The following is a 19175-nucleotide window of genomic DNA, read 5'->3' as shown; positions in this document are numbered from 1 at the left end:
GTGATTCTTGGAGACTGGATGACATGTACTGCATCCTGCCCCGTTCAGTCTCACATTGTGGATTTTCCTTTGGCTAAGACCCGGAAAAAATCTGCTTTTTCTGTCTTTTACATGAACATTTCAGGTCATTAAATGAATAATTTCTAGTGGTAGGAAAGGCATGCCTTCAGTGAAATGGCAAATGCAGTCAAGTTTTGGGGTCTTTCAGGCTGAGGCAGATTGTCTGGTGGTCTGATTGCACCTAACTGAATTGACTGAGTCCATTATTAATTATTAACTCACTTGCACATAATTTGTTTACCGATTCATTCAACAAGCATTTTTTAAGTGCCTCCTGTGTGTCATGTACTATGGATATGACCATTGACCAGTTTTCCATTTCAATATCTGTCTAGGCAAGTGATTTATCACCACTCTGGGGCAAGGAAGGTGAGTAGAAGAGAGTTTATAGAGTCACATACTGGGCAAACTTTAGTTTTTATAGAGAAGTGAGTCAGGTGGGTCAGACATCTGTGTGCCAGGCCAAGTTCTATATCCAGCTTCAAATTAAATCTCAAGCTGAAAGGAAATTAAGTAAAAGCAACAGCTGTTATTAAAAAAGTGATTTTTGTAATTTTCTAGGAGTACTAAAAAAGAAATCAGTTAATATAAAAGCAATTCATACTTATTTGTTTGTTTCTAGATTACCAGATTAAAAATTGACCGAAACCCTTTTGCTAAAGGATTCAGAGATTCTGGGAGAAACAGGTAAGAATCACCGGGGAAGAGGCACTTCTTTTCTATGTGACATTACTTCCTTCACATCCTGCTGATGGCTGATGGTTCCTGCCTTTTAGAAAACACCTGTATGCTCCGCCACTGTGTACACTTCAGCAAAGAGAAATGGATAGCTAACATAAGAATCAAATTCTTTGTTGCATAGCCTAAATCACCACATCAGATCCCTCATGCTGTGTTCTTCCCTGTATCATATTTAGTAACTGAGTCACTTAAAACAAGTTTTATGGTAATTTATTATCATTAAAAGATTGCCATTTTTTCTCTGATATGTATTTGTAGGTGGCTTCAGCACCTGCAGTGATATCTCATCTATTTCGCATTACCAGGAAACAAGGAGTTGTAGACAAATAACATTTTTTTCAGAAAATTACTCCCTTAAGAGCTAAAACAGTGTGAAAAAAAATGTAACTGCTTTTCTCCTGGGAAATAGTTCCAAAATATATCAGATGCTTCCTGCTTTATAAAAGAGAGTTTATAGAACCCCCCTTTCTTGATGACTTAGTCTCAGTCATTATAACTAGGTTATTATATAGTGAATCTCTTAAGAATTGCTGAAGTTTATAGGACTATTTGCTCCTGCTATAAATGTCCTTACAGACTGTGTCATTTCTCTGGATGATACTTCTTTCTGTTCTCTAAATTCTTTCTCACTCCTCCTATGTAAAATTAAAAGCTGTTACCTATGGAAAGTTAGGAGAGAATCAAAATGGGTCGGGAAACCAGCTGTATCTAAGATTATTCAATCAGAAAATTTCATCTTATATATACAATATTGAATTCACAAATGTGACACATCTGTCTCATAAAGTGCGTAGGCTTTGCAATGACTATTTTAATAGATTTTTTCCCATAATTTGAGGGCATTTATTTACATTCAAATGACAGATTACCAGGAGTTATCTTCAGTATTCTCTCTGTAAGAGTTTTCAAATCAACCAAAAACTTTTATTTAAAAACATTTTGTGAAATGTGCAGTGCATTATATTAGAATCCAGATTTATGCTAAAAATCAGTTATGGCAATCATTTTCTTTACAAAATGATTTATGAATCACTTCTCTACTACACGTATGTATGTTTAAAATATATTTAGATTTGAATAAAATTGTATTTACCTCAGAATTTTAAAAAATTATATGTACTGAGAAAAGGAAAAATCACTTAAACTTCCAGCTTGTGGATGATAAAATTGAGCAATATATTTTTGGTCAAGCAACTACTAGTTAGTGGCAGAGCACAGTAGAACTCAGGCATGTGGACTACATGCCAAATGCTTTTTCCTTTCGATCATTTGTTGTTTATAACAAGACAGAGGCCCTCATTTTCAAAATTTAGCCAGTGAGGAATGAATACCTATTACTTTCATTTCAGATGGCCCGTTGTCTTCCATCCCATTAGCTTATTTTACATGTCCAGGTCAGCAGAATGTGCTTGCAAGCCATTTCCTGTTGCCTTTTTTCCAAGGTGTTCTGCACTGTGGGCTAACTGAAGACCTTGTTAGTGATAAGGAGATCAAAAATAGAAACTGGCCTTTTGTAGAGAAGCCCCTAGACCTGTCTTGGTGGTGATTCTTTGGGGCAGGACTTTCATGACAGGCTATTTCTGGAGGCAGGCCATGGTATGCAAGGGCTTTTAAGACCTTTAGCTTGGAGTACATGGATAGATTTTTCAGGAGTTTCAGATATTGTAGGTAAGGTTGTGTTTGGATGAATAGATGTACATTTTTCCTGGAGAGAGGTCTATACCTTTCTTCATTTTTTCAAAAAAGTCTTAAAGTTAAGAATTTCTGCTCTAGATACGACTTTCTCTCTCTCTTAAGGGTTCCAGCCTACTGGTGTTAGTTATTAAACTACTTCTTTCTTTTTCCTTCCTTCTGTATCTCCAATAGCATTTAGTATTTGCTTATTTTATTCTTGGCGCTTGAAATATTTTATTTTCTTTGCTTTTTTTCTCCCATTTGAGTCCGTGTTTTTCAGAGTTTTTGTTCATTTTTCTAAAGTTGAATTTGATTTCTAAATAAGTACTTTCCTATGAGCAGTCACCCATTCCTTGGAAATTGCCATCTGAATGTACTTTGACCATTTGTTGTCTGCACTGCAAAGGCATCGAGAAATATGTAGGTCAATTGTTGATAAATGCGAAGAAGAAAAATAAATCAGATTAAGAGGTAGAGTGAGAGGTGGAGACATTTTTACAGGGTGAATAGGGATGGTGTCTCTGATAAGATGCCATGAATGTTGCAAAAGAAACTGCCAGCTATGTACTCTGGGGCAGTGGAAACAGCGAGTGCAAAGACAGATGTGTGCCAGGCATGTCTATGATACATCAAGGAGGCCCTGTGACTACAAAGCATGACCCCTGCACAGGAACATGACTGAGCATCATGAGAATGAAGGTGCTGAGGCATGATTTATAACAGAAAAGTAGGCTAGATAAGCGAGTGTTGACCAGCATTATATCTATGTTGTAGGAAATAGAGCCACTCTTTAACTTTGAGAATTAGACTGTTGTATCTTGAAGAATTTGCTGTTGGCTAGGAATTGTGATGACATCTCAGTTCAAGTACTGAGGCCCTCATTCCTCTACTGGCCTGAAGGCTGGTGACTGTCTTACTGTTCAGGGTGGACAGTTATGTGTGTGTCCTTCCTAATGAGCTCTATTCTCTCTAAGGGCTCCAGGAAAGCAGAACTATGGATCCTCATTAGCTCATTTCCCTGCATTATTTATTTATTCTTTTCTGATAGCATGGGAATTCTTCATTATGTTCCATCAAAATCTGAGGGCTACTTTAAGTACTATCAGAAATCTTATCAGTTAACTTACTGTGTTCCAGACCTTTAATTATGTTTTCTCTAATCTTGAAAACAACTCGTATTTTACAAATGAAGCAATTGAGGCTCAGAGACGTTGGGCAGTTTTCCTACTGTCACATAGTAAAGCTGGAGCAGGTATTAAAGCCGACTCTGCCTGACTTCAAAGCCTGAATGCTTTGTGCTTTATCATGCTAACAGTTTACACTTGGCTTATCTTCAACAGATATTGAGAACAGAATCCCAACTCTAAAAGGCAGAATCCTACCTCTTAATCTGTGTAAAAACACTATTCAAGTCACCTAGAACATTTGCTTTTCCAAGTAACACAAACTATATATTCTTAGTTTGTCTTCGTAGTCTACTCCCCGTGACTTCATTATCAACTTTCTATCTCTGTGTAAATAAGCGTTTTCCTAGTAGACAATGGGAAGCCAGCCTGACTTTCCCTAGCAGATGAAACTATGACATTGAAGTCATGTGTCTCATGATGGGGCAAGGATGAATTACTAAAGATAGAAGCCATTTTTGTCCTTTAGCATTCTGGAAAACTGGATTAAAATAAATTGTTAAGGCAAGTAAGGGGGTCCTTGTATTTTTCTCTTTAAATATCTCAAAATTACCTGATAATCACACTTTAATTCTCACTGACGACCCACAGGATCTGATGAGGGCAACAATTATTAATGCCACTTTGCAGGTGGGAAATACTGATAGATGAGGATATAGAGAATTATTTGCAAATCTTCTGGGATCTTGTGGTTCTGCGCCAGAATCAGGACCCAGTTCACCACCTTCCATCCAGCACCTCATCTATTGCCCTTCCGTGGTAAAAAAAAAAATTCTAATTTTAAAATTTTAAATCTAAGATCTTCCCCATGCATTTTAGACATCAAGTGACTCATGCAGAGGAGCACGGTTGATGAGTTGCATATAAATGTACCCAAAACATACGGATTGTATTTCCTTTAAAAACACATGGGCTTAAAAATTAGGGGGGAAAGTGCTTGTCCAATGTTTTTTGGTTTTGCAGAACACAAAACATTTGTGGAAGACTTTGGAGTTACAGAGTTTGCCAAACCTCAAACCAAAACATGTTCAGGTTTGTCAATCTCAATACATCCTAGTACAATCCAGAGGCTCAAGAAAGAGGAATGAGAAGAAAGATGGGGAGGACGCAGCCACCCACAACACTCTCCTCAAATGCCTGTGAGAGTCTCTCTCAGCCCATAAGCCTCTCACACTCAGAACTATCTGAGTGTGGCCCCCTGGCTGACAGCTATGTCCTCTGAAGTGTAGAAAAGTGTGCTTGAAGGACCTGTGGCTAAGCATACTAGCTTCCCATTTTTCATATGTTGATGTAAAGAGACATCCGACTGGGTGCGGTGGCTCATGTCTGTAATCCCAGCACTTTGGGAGGCCGAGGCGGGTGGATCACCTGAGGTCAGGAGTTTGAGACCAGCCCGGCCAACCTGGTGAAACCCTGTCTCTAGTAAAAATACAAAAATTAGTCGGGCAAGGTGGTGTGTGCCTGTGATCCCAGCTACTAGGGGTGCTGAGACAGGAGGATCGCTTGAACCTGAGAGGTGGAGGTCGCAGTGAGCCGAGATCATGACACTGCACTTCAGCCTGGGCAACAGAGCGAGACTCTATCTCAAAGAAGAAAACAACGATAACAACCACAACAACAAAAACAAACCAGGGATATCCTTGGAGAAGTCCTCCTGGCTTCTAGCCCCATCACTTTCTCATTCCTCTAAATGGGAACCAGATCTGATTGGTGAGTCTGGAAGAAGGAACTTCCCAGATTCTTGCCTGCTTACCTGCAGAACATACATTCCCAGCTGTCTTTCCACTATGTGGAAAGTCTAGCAGAGGAGGCCTACATTTCTGGGGCATCGGCTTATTTCAGGGGAGTTCTAGCCAGGTCATTCAGCCTTCTCACCTATGCCACAACCCCCAAATACCTTTATCTATAGTGAAAATGGTATTCTGGTCTCCATGGCATTAGGCTCCTGTGCCTTCCACAGAATAGATTCTGAGCTTGGGTGAAATAAGAGGTGATATTCATTGGACTGTGTAAGACCCCAGTGGGAGCCCCAGTGAGTTCACGTTTCAGCCCTGTGGTGCCACCGTCATTAGAGCCTGTTGTAGTTCTCCCTGCTCCTTTAGGAAGTGTCAGGTGAGAAGCATGGGAAGGGCTCCACCCTTCAGACTTGACTTATGGAACTGCTACTTTCCATTACCAAGTAATTAAGCCTCTGATGAGAAGTCTTCACTGGGAGCATGCATGCATGTGTATGTGTGTGAATGTTGAGTGTGCGTGTGTGTAAGTAAACCTGTATATGTGTGAGTGTGTGTCTATGTGTGTTTGTATAAGTACTGTAAGTATTCATATATGTGTGAATATGTGTGTGAATGTGTGCATGTATAAGTAAACCTGTATATGACTGTGTGTGTGTGTGTGTGTGTGAGAAAGAGAGAGAGAGAGAGAGAGGAGTGGGTGTATGTGTGTGTTCACATTGTGGGGAAGAATAGCAGATGGCCATTTCTTCTGGAGTGAAATCACTGACAGATTTTGCTTCCAGGCATTGTGTCTGCAATGGGAGGGAAATTGTTTTTTTTATTTTTTTCTAAGTTGTTTCGACTTCTAGATTTCTTAGAAATTGTGTGGCCTGAATCTGGCTTTGGGTGTGTGTGTGGGAGGGGGCAGTGTTCACCTGTTATCAGGCCTATAGCTCTCAGACACAATATCCAGGGTTGCCTCTGGAAGACTTCTCCTACTGGGGGAGACAGTAACACTTGACCATTTTCAGGAAAAAATAGCTTTTCTCAGCTTGAGTTTTGTTTGTTTGTTTGTTTGTTTTTGTTTTGTTTTTTGTTTTTTTGATCTTGTGCTCTGTGTTCCTGGGCTCTCCCCTCTACTACAATATAAGCTCCTGGAAGACTGGGACTGTACCTATTCCAGGTTTCTGTTCTTATATTTTTGTTTTTCATGGTGCCAGGAATACAGAATAAAATAGTAATTTTTCAATTAGCTACAAAACAGTAAAAAGGTGTTGATGAGTGGCACAGAATATAAAAACCAGGAGCATTAGAGAGAGAAAGCCCTATCCCAACCAGGGGGAAATCAGGTAGAGCAGCAGTGAGGAGCTAGTTTTAAATACCACATAAGGAGGGAAGAAAGAGCAAATCTCTAAACAGGCTTAGCTTAAAAATTAATGACAATTTTGATGAAAGTCAGAGACTGACTGCTGCTGTAAGACATTGATTTAGCCTAACTGCAGATTAGACACACATACCCTTGAGGCCCTCTGATCTGGCTCTGGATAGCTGGGGCATGTCTGTGTATTTCTGGCTCCCTGGAGAAGGATACCTAGCAATTTTCAGTGCCTGCGAGCTTCAGAAAAGAAGTGGTTCCCAGAGACTGAGTTAAAGCAAAATGAAGTTTGGTTGAGAAAGGCCATGCAGTAGTGAACCAAGAGGTAAAATTATGTCTTTGAGGATGGCCACCCCAATGGGGAACCTGCACCAAGGAGAAGACAAAGATCCTGAAGCTGAAGAGGGGCAAGAGTCTTTGCGCTGGGTCTAATTTTCGAGAAGCACCCCTGGGAAGTGCATGTGCACGCATACCTGGAGAGTCCACCGTGCTCAGCTAGAGGGAGCATGACAACTGCCAAGACCCTGCACATGAAAGAGATAACCAAAGAAGTGGAAGGAAAGAGACTTTGCATCTTTCGTCCCACATCTGATGTGAAAGCTTTGTCCTTGATGGGGCGGCTGCCAAGTTTTTACAGAAAGCACAAGTCAGCTTGGGAAATTTTATATAATTCTCAGGGACTTCCTTCAAAGCAAACACACACATAAAAATAAGATGATTACGATTGTGGTCCGTCTGGTTAGTGAAAGGTTCTATGAACTTGTCTTAAACGTGCTATGGAGTGAAAGACTCTGGGATTTCCTCTGACAGAGCCTTCATCCTATCTGTGACCTTGGGTTTTACCCTTACTCCTAGCCTCCATTGCATCTAGTACAGCTGCAGGCAGGACTGTCCCATCTGACACAGTTTCCTCCAGATATTTCCAGCTGGCATGATACCCCAAAGCCACTGCTGTTGGTCTCACAATAGGGCCCAAGTGGAATGGCCCTTCTCTAGCCCAGGGAATTGGTACAACTTCTTAGGAGGGTATGTTTTTCTCTTTGAAATCCACCATTGGAGGCCTGAGCCAGAACACTCAAATTCTATAACTTAGAACCTATCACAAAGGAGTCAGTGGCAGGCTCTGTATCACAAGGAAGTTTTTTTTTTTTTTTTAATGGGTAAGTAGTTTTAATGCATTGTCCCCCACTGAAGAAACAATAGGGCTTGCAGGATGAGGCGCAAGAAGACATCTGAGTCTGAGCTTATATTCTTAGAGTGTTTGCAGCCAGCAGTGCTGTTTGCTGGGAATGTGGCTGGTGGCAGTCCTTCTTGGTGCCTAGTGTCCTTTTACATAACATGTCAGAGGATGCTGATCTAAAAATGGAGCCACTCATTGCATTACGGGAATGGATATATTTGCTCACTGAAAAAGGATGTTTAATGAGGTTGATACTTAACCTGAGAGAAATAATTTCTCTCTAATGGTGGTGGAGAAAATATTTGGGAGCAAAGAACTTTCTCGTGACACCTCTTCAGCAGCTGCTGTCCCATGGCCATGTTTATAAAGAACCACCTCTCTTGGGCACAAATAGGAGTCCCCTGTTGGAGGGCCAGCCCCTCCTCACAACATCCAATAATAGAAGGTGGAATGTAAGGTGAGGAATCAAAGTGCCTAATATTAACAGGAGGAAAAGAAGGGACAAGGAAAAGTCGGCTAGAAATTAATCCCAGGGCCAGTTTATTTTTGCTGAAATCTGAAACAACTTGTCTTTGGTAATTTGCTGATAGAGTTCTCTATTATACCAAGTAACTCAATTCTTATCTATACCTTTATCAGTTAAGTTAAACATAAAAAAATACTGTATTTATAGGTCAAAAATGGCAAAATGCTAGCAATTTCATACAGTTTAATGTCATATATTTATTTTTAGCCATTCAAATAATAAGTATACAAACAATAGTAATAATTATTTCATAGAGTGTCTGTGGTCCAAATTGTCCATTTTAATCTCCAAGTTGATGATGTCAATGCAACATTTCCCATTTTACTGATGGTAAGACTGAACACGATGAGGTATTAGCTTTCAGAATTTGTAAATCCAGCTAATGACAGCCTACAGATAATGATTTAACTCTCTTCTGCTAGGCATAGCTTGCTCATCAACAGAAATTGATCTTTGTCCACCTCTGGCTCCCTGTCACTCCTGAAGGCTCATATAGTGAGCTTAGAGTCAGTAAACTGACCACTTGTCTTTAATTCAACCAGCATGACATCTCAAGTGTCTACCTCACTTTCAATTTCTATATTTTCATTTGGTTTCCTTAAAGCCATTGGGTATATTTTTCCAGCCAATCTCTTTCTGCTCTTTCCTGGCAATCTTACCAGCCCCCACAAATTTTGCATACCCTTTTGTTATCCCTGGCATGGGTGCCTTCTTCCATTTAGCAGATCTAAGGAAGCAATACGTGCTGGACACTACATCAGGTTCTACCACATCTACAGTTCAAGATAGCTGGCCCTGTGCTGGATTCTGGCAGATGATCCAGCTGGACTCCTGCTTTTCATGCAGGCCATAGCTGTTTATCATATTCCTTGGCTTGTGGTCTTTTAGCCAGTACTTAACATTTTTTTCTGCCTTATTTGTTCTCCCTCCCTTGTCGTGAGCCTTTTCCACCGTTGTCCTCCTGGCTGTGTGAACTTTCCAGAGAAAATTGGCAATCATTTTGTTATATGTGGCTTTTGCCCAGGGATGGTGTCATCGAACAGAGGGACGTCTTTTTAATGGCCAACATATTGGAGTCTGAAATCTCTGCAAGATAATGAGGCCTACAGGGACTTGAGGGACACGTTTTTGTTTCTTTGAGAAGACAATGAAAAATGGAATTAGGTACTGTATAGCTCCCTCCACATTTAATCCAGAGCCAGACGGCTGACAGAACTTTGGATTTCAGTGAAGTAAGAATATATTCTTCTATTATAGGTCACAATCTGAGCAGAATGGTTGGAATTCTTTCACTTGAGTTAGACCAATGGTCCTCAAACTTTCATTATGTTTTCTCTCTTGTTTTGATACATTTTGTCTTTAATCAGTCTGCATTTATTAAATCACAGTTAGGAGGAAGTATTATGACTATCTCCATTTTATAGATAGGCAGACTTAGAAATGAAGAGGTTATATAACTTGGCCAAGTTTGCATTAATAGTCAGCAGGGTTGCAGTTTGAAGCCAGGTAATCTAGCCCCAGAGCCTGTGCTCTTAACCGTGATGCTAATTTGTCCCTTATGTGATTTTAGCATTACTGAATTAAAGTTAGACAATTTCAGTCAAATGCAAAGAAACTTAATATTCTAGTTAACCAACTTTGTGTGATCATGGGTTATTACTACACTTCTTGAGTCAGTGAAAACTGTTTATGGACTGCCATTGCTGCTGATTCATATGCCAAGGGAGGACAGGGTTTTCAAGTTGGGAATCACTTGGTAAGGAACAATTTTAACTCAACTCCAGGCATCTGTCCATCGGACACTTGTTCTCCCAAGCCATTGCAAGGCACGTTAATGACAGCTACTTCCTCATGTAGATATGCTTATGGTACTATTTAATGCCAAGTTTTGAATGATTGTTAGGTTTTTAGTCAATTTGCACACTTCTGCTGGGAGGTCTTTTAGAATATCCCTGGACAATAAAATTCCTGAGTAATCTGGATATTTTGATCTGAGTAATTCTATTTCAGATCCAGTGAAGGAGAAGGAAGTATGGAAGGTTTGGCCTTACCTCAACCAAGCAAGAAAATCTATGAATGTTGAGATGTGATAATTATATCTGAAGGAACAGTATATTCTAGTTATATGTCCTTTCAAATACTAGAAGGGAAAATAAAGGGGATCAGAGGCACAGCACCACCCATGGGATAAAATCTAAGCACCTAACATGGAATAAATGTTCATGATGTCTACTGCCCCTCTCCCATTCTGTACCCTAGGCTCCAGTCACCCTGAACTATGTCCTGAAAACATACTTTCTCTTGCATACCTCCAAGTCTTTGCACATACTGTTAAGTCTACTAGAAAAACTTTTCCTGCCTCTTTTCTAGATGGAAAATGGCTGAGTACTCTTTAATAGTAAGCTTAAATAACTGACCTTTTGTGGAATCTTCCTTGAGTTTTTCAGGTGTATTAAGTGATTATTGCTCAATACTCCATGGCATCTTGGCATACGTGTCTTCAGTGTAACATTTACTGCATAGTTCAGAAACTAGTCATTTATATCTTGTTCCTTTTTTAAAAAAACAAGACAGTTGTAAAGAGTAGAGACCCTGTGTCTTTTCTGTCTTTACATTTCCTGAACTTAGCATATAAGTATTTTTTCTGGTTGGATAACTCTTTTATTACTTCAAGACCTCTGTCTCAGTAGGCTTCCCTTAGTCTTTTTCTATCTTCCACTGAGAGACGACCAATGACCTTATCAACCCATAGCATATGTTCCCTTTGTTACCAGTGTCACCAGCAAATAGTATGGGGAAGAGTAAAAATTAAGGAAGTCAGAACTAAAGAGAAAATAAACAAAGGAAAAATTAAAAAGCAACTTCCTATCTCAAGACAAATGAAAAGCAGAAATATGTATTGGAGTGCTACCAAGTAGGGTCATGAAAGTTATTATAATTATTGTTGTACTTATCAAATATTTGTTAAACTTTGAAGGAATGATCCTGCCATCTTTTTTGAACTGAAAATGTTGGAAGGATTTTTTTTTTCTGTAGTCTGACTATTTTTCCAAATAAATTGATTTCAAGGCATCATCAATTTGCAAAAGAGGTCCTTGGCTTGCTTTCTTTTCTTCCTCTTTCCCCTTCTCTTCAGCACATTCTGTTGGCTTGGCCAGTGAGCAGCCTGAAAAGCCTAAAGAGAAGAGGTCTGGAAACCAGAGAGGTGATTATAGCCAAAGCACTGAACAAAGGTGGTTTTGATACGGCCTGTGTTGTCACTGGAGCTAACAGGGAAAAATGAGCAAGAGGGGGACACTTGCCAATTTGACTCTCTCTGATTGGAAATCTCAGAGATGACATCAGGTCTCTGGTGTTCAGCAGACCTGAGAGGCTCACCATGTGGAACACGTTAATGGCATACCATTACCTAAGACTGCTTTTTTCACCTGTTAGACAATGAATTCACTTTTAAAAAGTTGGAGATAAAATTTTACAAAACTAGGGTAAAATGATGACAAATGGATAAACAATATGTAGCACAGGGTAAATTTTGACTAGACATCCAACTGACTGAAGATGTTAATAGGTGGTTGGCAAGAACTCTTATAAGAAAAGATGTGGGGTGAACTCTTACAGGAAAAGATGTCCCTGCGAGGGAACTCAGACTCTGCTGAAGCTCAGAAGTTCTATGACTGGAATGGAAAAAATACAATGAAAATGCAAACCTCTCTGAGCCTGAAGTTAATAAAGGCACAATCACAATAAGCTATAGAAACGATTCTCAAATCTCTAATACTGGAGGATCTTTTCTGTCTTCAGAGACTTTATTTTACACCAAGTTGTGTTCCTAAGTTTTAGACTTAGAACGGTGAATGCTTGTTAAGGTGTAAGAATGACTCAGCAACAAAGCATTAATTCCTCTACTTATTAATTCAATGCATATCATTTGAGATCTTACCCTGTAACCAGCACTGTGCTAGAAAACTGGGCATAGAAGAACATGGGACCCAAGCCCTTGAGATGCGAACATACTAGTGGTGGAGAGAGGTGAATTGTTTAATCTTGGCATGGCACTACACCAAATATTGATTTATAGAACTAGTACCTTCTAATAATTAGATCTATCCAATGAAGCATAATAGGGTTGAGGACAAATAAAAGAGGTGGAATATGGTAAATGAATAGGATTAATTTTTCTAAAAAGCAATACAAACTGAATACATAAATAAAATCAATAATATAAATCTATGAGACCAATATTATTCTCCGTAGGATAATATATATTATAGGATCATTTCTATTATAGAATAATTTATATATATATGCTATGTAGGATATATTTATGAGACATAGATCCACTGTGGATTAATAAGATGGTTAGGCATGTGTGGTCTTAGCCATTACTTTTTTGGGAGCCATAACCCTCCCCACACAATTCCACTACCAAATTGATCCTTGTTGTGACAGACCCCTGGATGGATTACATATGTGTCCATCTGTGGCATGTTGTACATTATGTTCTTTAGCTAAGGAAGGTCTTCCTGCTGAGGATGTGGCAGGTGGACTCCTTGTGGGAAATGCCTGTCCTCTTACTATTTACTTATTGGTAATGGAACCAGAGGGTGAAAGTTATATCAGTTCTATCAAAAAACTGAAAATTTTCCTGGGGATATATATACCAACAGAGGTGGATAACCATTCAAGATGATATCATAAGAGGTATAGTAGATGACATCCAAGATTCTTCCCAGATTTAAAATCTGTGCTTTTACAACTCAGTTCTTTTAGTTGGATTTTAGATTTGAATTAATGAATAAATGATCACTATTCTATATAGAGTTAACCGCTTAAATAAAATAAAACTGTTAACACTTTTGTCACAGTCTTCTTGCCTATTATGAAAATGAAACTGCTGTGGTTTGAACACGTTTCCCCAAGTTTATATGTTCCAAACTTAATCTGCAATACAACAGTGTTGAGAGCTGGGACCTGTAAGAGGTGATTAAGTTCTGAGAGCTGTGCCCCATGAATGGCTAATTAACATAGGAGTGTGTTCCTGATGAAAGAATGAGTTTGGACCCTTTCTCTTTTGCTCTTGCCCTCTCTTGACGTTCCATCTTTCACCATGTATGACTCAGCACAAAGGCCCCTACCAAGTGCCAGCACTATGCTCTTGGACTTCTCAGCCTCCAGAACTGTGAGCCAAATAAACTTTATTGTTTATAAATTACCTAGCATATGGTAGGTTATAGCAGCACAAAATGAACTAGGATAGAAAATGAAGTTCATTTTCTATTTACCCAACAAATAAAACATTGGCAATGTATCAGTATATTATTGCAATTTCATAGTCTTCTAGCACTTTATTATGAACTGAGAAGGGACTGTTCTTTGTCCTTGAGCTAATATTTTGTCCTCATCATCAGTACATGTTCCTGGGAAGAATGAACTAGGAGGTGGAACAATAAAGACCCTGCCATTTTCAGTGAGCCTCCTGTGCCATTAAAGGGAATCCTAAGATATTCTGGTGGGTGGCCAACATTCCAAAACAAAGCAGTAAGACCTAAGCCTGGCCTATCTATTTCTTCTATCCATCCAGGCTCAGTGTGGCTTTATCTGCCTATCCCCTTATTATTCTGAACTCCCTAATTGCCTGGGCTCTTTCTCTCCACAAATAGTTTCATGTACTGTATTCAACATTAACGTAGAGTGACTATGTGGAGATGTCTCCTATTCCTACTTCTAACAGATTAACAGCTAATAAACACCATGCAACACTCTCTTGTCTGAACCTCTTCTTAAAATACAGAGTTTGGTTTGCCAACATTGGTGTATTTAAAGCCTCCAAGATTCCAGGGAAGACTTTAGAAAGTTAACTGTGCAAGTGAGGCCTGTTCAGAGAGGAAATTTTCCAACACAAAGAGTCAATCAGCGTATCAACAGTTCATCTGAGAAGAACCTCAGGGTTTCCTATAGTTGTTGTTAAGTAAAGGATATTTGTTCTCACCTAAAATAAAATGTCTTTATTCTTGTTATGTAAGGCTGAAGAGAACTCTGGAAATACATTACCAAGAAAGAAGCACAGGCAGCAGAAGTTTCATCTCAAAAGGGAAAGCTAATCCATTTCAGGAAGGGATGCCATACCACCCACCTTCCAGTGACTTTGCAATGCAAAGATTTATGCCATCTGCTCTTTCCCATTCTCCTCCCACCTTTCTCACAAGTCCCACACTTCTCCTCCCTCTATTTAGTTAAGTGAAGCAGTTTTTTAAAAAAGAAAAATCAGTAATTAGAAGCTGTGTTCAAAGCTTCAAACAAAGCCCCAGCTGATATTTTGTTTTGAGGGTATGGATATCAGCAAGAATATGTCTGAGATAACCTCAATAATCATGTGAAAATGATGTATATCAACATTTGCATATGTATTAGAGATATAGTTAATTGAAGGGTAAAAAGACAGTATACACATGGTCCAATTTATGGAATTTCCAATATAAATGAACCAGGAGCCTTAAAGGAATGTACTTGTAAAATACTATATACTTCCTGAACTCTGACAGTTTGTGATGACCAAAGACCAGATTGATTATTAGGTTACTAAAATGCAGATGAATGTTTAGAGAAATGTATTAGTCTTTTTGCCTGAGCCATAATTTCTGAGACCAAGCCCTTTCTTTATCTTCAGGTAGGTGTTTCTTACTACAGCAGAAACCCAACTCTATTTCATTGCTTACCTCTCCTTTTATTTCTGTTGCTCTACTCATCTCTGTTGATTTAAGAAGACATTAAAATCACAGCAGTTTGACAGTTCCATTCATTCTGTACATACCCCAGGTGAGGAGCTGACCCTCAGTCAGGCTGTGTCAGTGCACTGTGGTAATGATGACGACATTGTTCTGTGCTAGAGAAACAGTCAATGTTACTTTCTCCACAACTGTACTCATGATTTTAGTGGCCTTAACCTTTAACACTTACCATGCTTTTTTTTCCCCTGCAGACCAAGCCTCCTTTAAAGGAGGGTCAGAATAAAATTCCATCATAGTTGTAGATTTGCTTGCAAATTATCTGAATTGGGTTAATTTGTTATTCCCCCTGCAGTCCAGTATCATTGTACCTTGAGTTTTTTTCACCCTAATTTACCCTGATGGTGGTAGATCTTAGTACCTATGTTTTTATTACCTGTTTAACAGTCTACCTCTGGATCTTTGAAAAGTCATTGCATTTCTTGAGATTATTTATGACTTCCCTTGCTGGCTTTTCTCTCGTCAGAACTGGACTTGAAGCCATCATGGAGACTTATGCATTCTGGAGACCTCCTGTGCGCACACTCACCTTCGAAGACTTCACCACCATGCAGAAGCAGCAAGGTAAAGCCCTGGAGCAAGGCCTCTGCTTAGTGACAGGGCCAGGGACAGAGTGGGGAGCTCAACTGAATATAGCACATCTGGCCTCAGGCCAAGATATGGGTTATACCAATTCTCCTGGAATGAAGAGAACTCAGGAGCTCTGTAAATAACCAAAGCATCACCACTTGGGTAAACAAGCTGGGTCCAAAGGCAGCATTTCATCTGGCACTCAAAATGATCTCACCCTTCCTGACAGTGCAGTTATATATTTATAATATCATCATTACATGATATATTATTATGATAATGATGATATTATTATTAATATTGCTAAGCATTCACATATGCCTTGGTATTTGAAGAGATTTTCTTAATAACTTCATTTATTCCTCATGGTAGCCTTCTCAGTTTTCCCTAGAATAAGAAAAGTTTTGTGATGAGCAAAATCTTCGCTCTGGACAATGGGAATAAATTGTATCAGGTCTCAAGGTGAGGAGTGGGCTGCTGCAAGCCTATCTGAACCTTGCAACTTGTGTTCTTTCCTTTTTTGCTTATATAAAACAACACCCCCCTCAGCTGGTGGACTAAATAGACATCCCCCTCTACTGCTTTGAACTTTGTGCTTTTTATCCAATTTATAGTTTTTCTTTCCTTGCAGCTCAGGTTGGGAAACCTGTGGCCAGATGGGTCGTGACTTATTTCAGATTTTCTTAGTTTAGTCTGTAGCTTCCCCAGGCATAGCACCCATGTATTATATTACATTCCCTTTTCAGAGGAGCTTCTAACATTTTGCACACTGAATTAGGTTTGTAACCTAAATTGCTGAAATCTGTCGGGTTTTAAGATGAGCATAGTGATTAAAAGCATAGACTCTGGAGTCAGACTAGGTCTAGGCTAGGCTCTTATCACTGGTCCTTTCTAGCTTTGTGACCTTGGTCAAGTCCCTCAACTTTTCTGACACCCAGTTTTATCTTCTGCATTATATGGAAAAGTAGAATCAAATAGAATTCTTGAATTAAATGAGATCGTCCATTTAAAATCATAGTAAGCATTTAATACTACTTGTTATCGTCTTCATCATCCTCATTATCTTCACCTTCAAGGCCCTTATGTCCCTGTATGTAGACACTTAAGCAAAGTTGTGTCAGGACCAGGGAATGTTGCCTTTCTGATAATTAATTATTTAAAACATGATTAGGCTGTTCATTTTCACAGGGATCTGGTGAAGTAAGTGATCCAGAATTTCCATCTCTTTTATGTATTCCTCCCTACAAACCTATGATTAGAAGCAGAGTCAATAGTTGTTCAAGGTGTCATCACGGGTTTGAAGCCCTCATGGATGGCCATTAAGAGGCAGGGGCTTAAAGGGACTCAGGAAAATCTAGGCCCCTATCTTTGATGGTCACATATTCTCTAAATTTGAAGCAATTTAATTCTATTCCTGCATTCCAGCTTTCTCACCTACAAAAGAGGGATAATTTTTGTGTGTGTGTGAGGAAATTTATATAAACATGCTGTGTAGACAAAAATGTGTCATTGATTTGATTTAGTTCTGAGATGGCTTCTTTGCTTATCTGCCCTTGCTTGACTCATTGCCTTTCCAAGCTCTAGCTAAGCAGGAGTTTGTATCATGGAGGTTGGTCGGAGAAGGTTGGCAGTGATATTGCCAGTTTCAGAGGGCAGGCATTAATGGCAACAATTGTGTTCAATGCTGTATCCCCAAGATCTACCACAGGGCCTGGCACCCAGTATGTACCCAGTGAATATTGAATGGGATCACTTGGTGGCACTGTGACTCAGGTGTGCAGAGCCACTCTCAGCCTTCATCTTGGAGCACAATCACCTAATGTGTATATATACATGGATATGGAGTAATCATTGAGGGTGATCGTTGGGCAGGCACAGACACAGGAAGCCTGCATGGGTTACTTAGATGTGCAGCATAGTAGGTTTTTTGGTACTTAAACTAAAAATTTGCCAGTATGAAAGGTTATTATTGACATTTTGAAAACAATGGTTTCAGATAAACTGAACTTTCAAAACACTTCAGTGACCCTCACTTTTATCGGAAGAGAAGAAAGAACTTGAATTATTGGATACATATGGTGATGGGATGGGGCTAGAGAAAAAGCCAGGACTCTATTAAATAGTTTAATTGGAATATATTTTTGAAATATCCATTGAAGTTGATCCAGATTCTCATTATTAAAAAATATGTGGCTTGGTTTCTTGACGTTAACAAAGGATGTAAACCCAACAACACCATCCGCTCTTCCCTTAAGAACTAAGAGTTTCAGTGACTCTGGACAGTATCACTCATAAAATGAAGAGAAGAGACACAACCGTGCGTGCTGAACTGCTTTGCATCTTAGAAGGAATAGAGAGGAATGAACTTCTAGTGGAAACTGCAGTGGTAGTCTATTTTTTACAGTAATTCCCTTTTAATGAGGTGAGTATTGGCAGTGTTTGCACCAAACCTAAGATTGGTGCCAAATATTAACTGACTTATCCAACTGTCCATATCACCTCATTGTTTCAAGCACATTAATGTCTGTCATGTCATATAGCAGTTCTAGACAGTTTTATGCTGCTACTGGTGAGAGTGGATCTGTCTTTCTGCATACATGAGGTTAAGGATGCTTTTTTCGTCCTGGCTTTGCTGCCATCTTTTATTTCTCTTGTCATTAAGACTCATCTGCTGATAAAACTTCGAGGAAAGCACTTGGTAAATTCTCCACAGTTTTGCAAAAATTCAAATCTTTTTATTTTTAAAATCACATTGAATAGAGTATTTTAAATAGTTGTTTTAGAGAGAAGAATGCATGAGATTAATTATCTTCTGCCTTTGACACAAAAAAGAAACTGAAGCATGATGCAGTCTAATATTTTAAATAGTTGTTTTAGAGAGAAGAATGCATGAGATTAATTATCTTCTGCCTTTGACACAAAAAAGAAACTGAAGCATGATGCAGTCTAATACAGGGGTGTCCAATGTTTTGGCTTCCTTGCACCACATTGGAAGATGAAAAATCATCTTGGGCCACACATGAAATATACTAAAACTAATAATAGCTGAGGAGCTTAAAAAAACTACAAAAAATATCATAATGTTTTAAGAAAGTTTACAAATTTGTGTTGAGCTGCATTCAAAGCTATTCTTGGCTGCATGCAGCCCTTGGGCCATGGGTTGGACGAGTCTGGTCTAGTATCATATCGGTAGTTAAGCGGTGGCAGAACTAAGTTGAGAGTATCAACGCAGATCTCTTATTTGACAGGACAGTTTCCTTTCCACCAGATTATGTTATTTTTCTTTTTCTTTGTTACTACAGCTTTAATTTTCCACAAAGATTTTAGTTTGCTCTTCCTATTAATGGTTTTTATTGTTCAACAAC

General features: G+C 39.1%; 1 protein-coding gene across 2 annotated transcripts in view; it reads left to right on the top strand.

The window, feature by feature from the left end:
* Nucleotides 1–19175, top strand: part of TBX15 (T-box transcription factor 15) — a 106241-nt gene that overhangs the window by 74445 nt on the left and 12621 nt on the right. For both annotated transcript variants that reach the window (XM_050748587.1, XM_050748593.1), the window contains exons 6-7: nucleotides 683–747; nucleotides 15707–15804. In XM_050748587.1, the coding sequence (XP_050604544.1) occupies nucleotides 683–747; nucleotides 15707–15804 (163 nt within the window). The remainder of the gene's footprint in view (nucleotides 1–682; nucleotides 748–15706; nucleotides 15805–19175) is intronic.

This window comes from Macaca thibetana, chromosome 1 (assembly GCF_024542745.1).
Source record: "Macaca thibetana thibetana isolate TM-01 chromosome 1, ASM2454274v1, whole genome shotgun sequence".
NCBI lineage: Eukaryota > Metazoa > Chordata > Mammalia > Primates > Cercopithecidae > Macaca > Macaca thibetana.
This window is presented reverse-complemented; position numbering and strand designations above follow the sequence as displayed.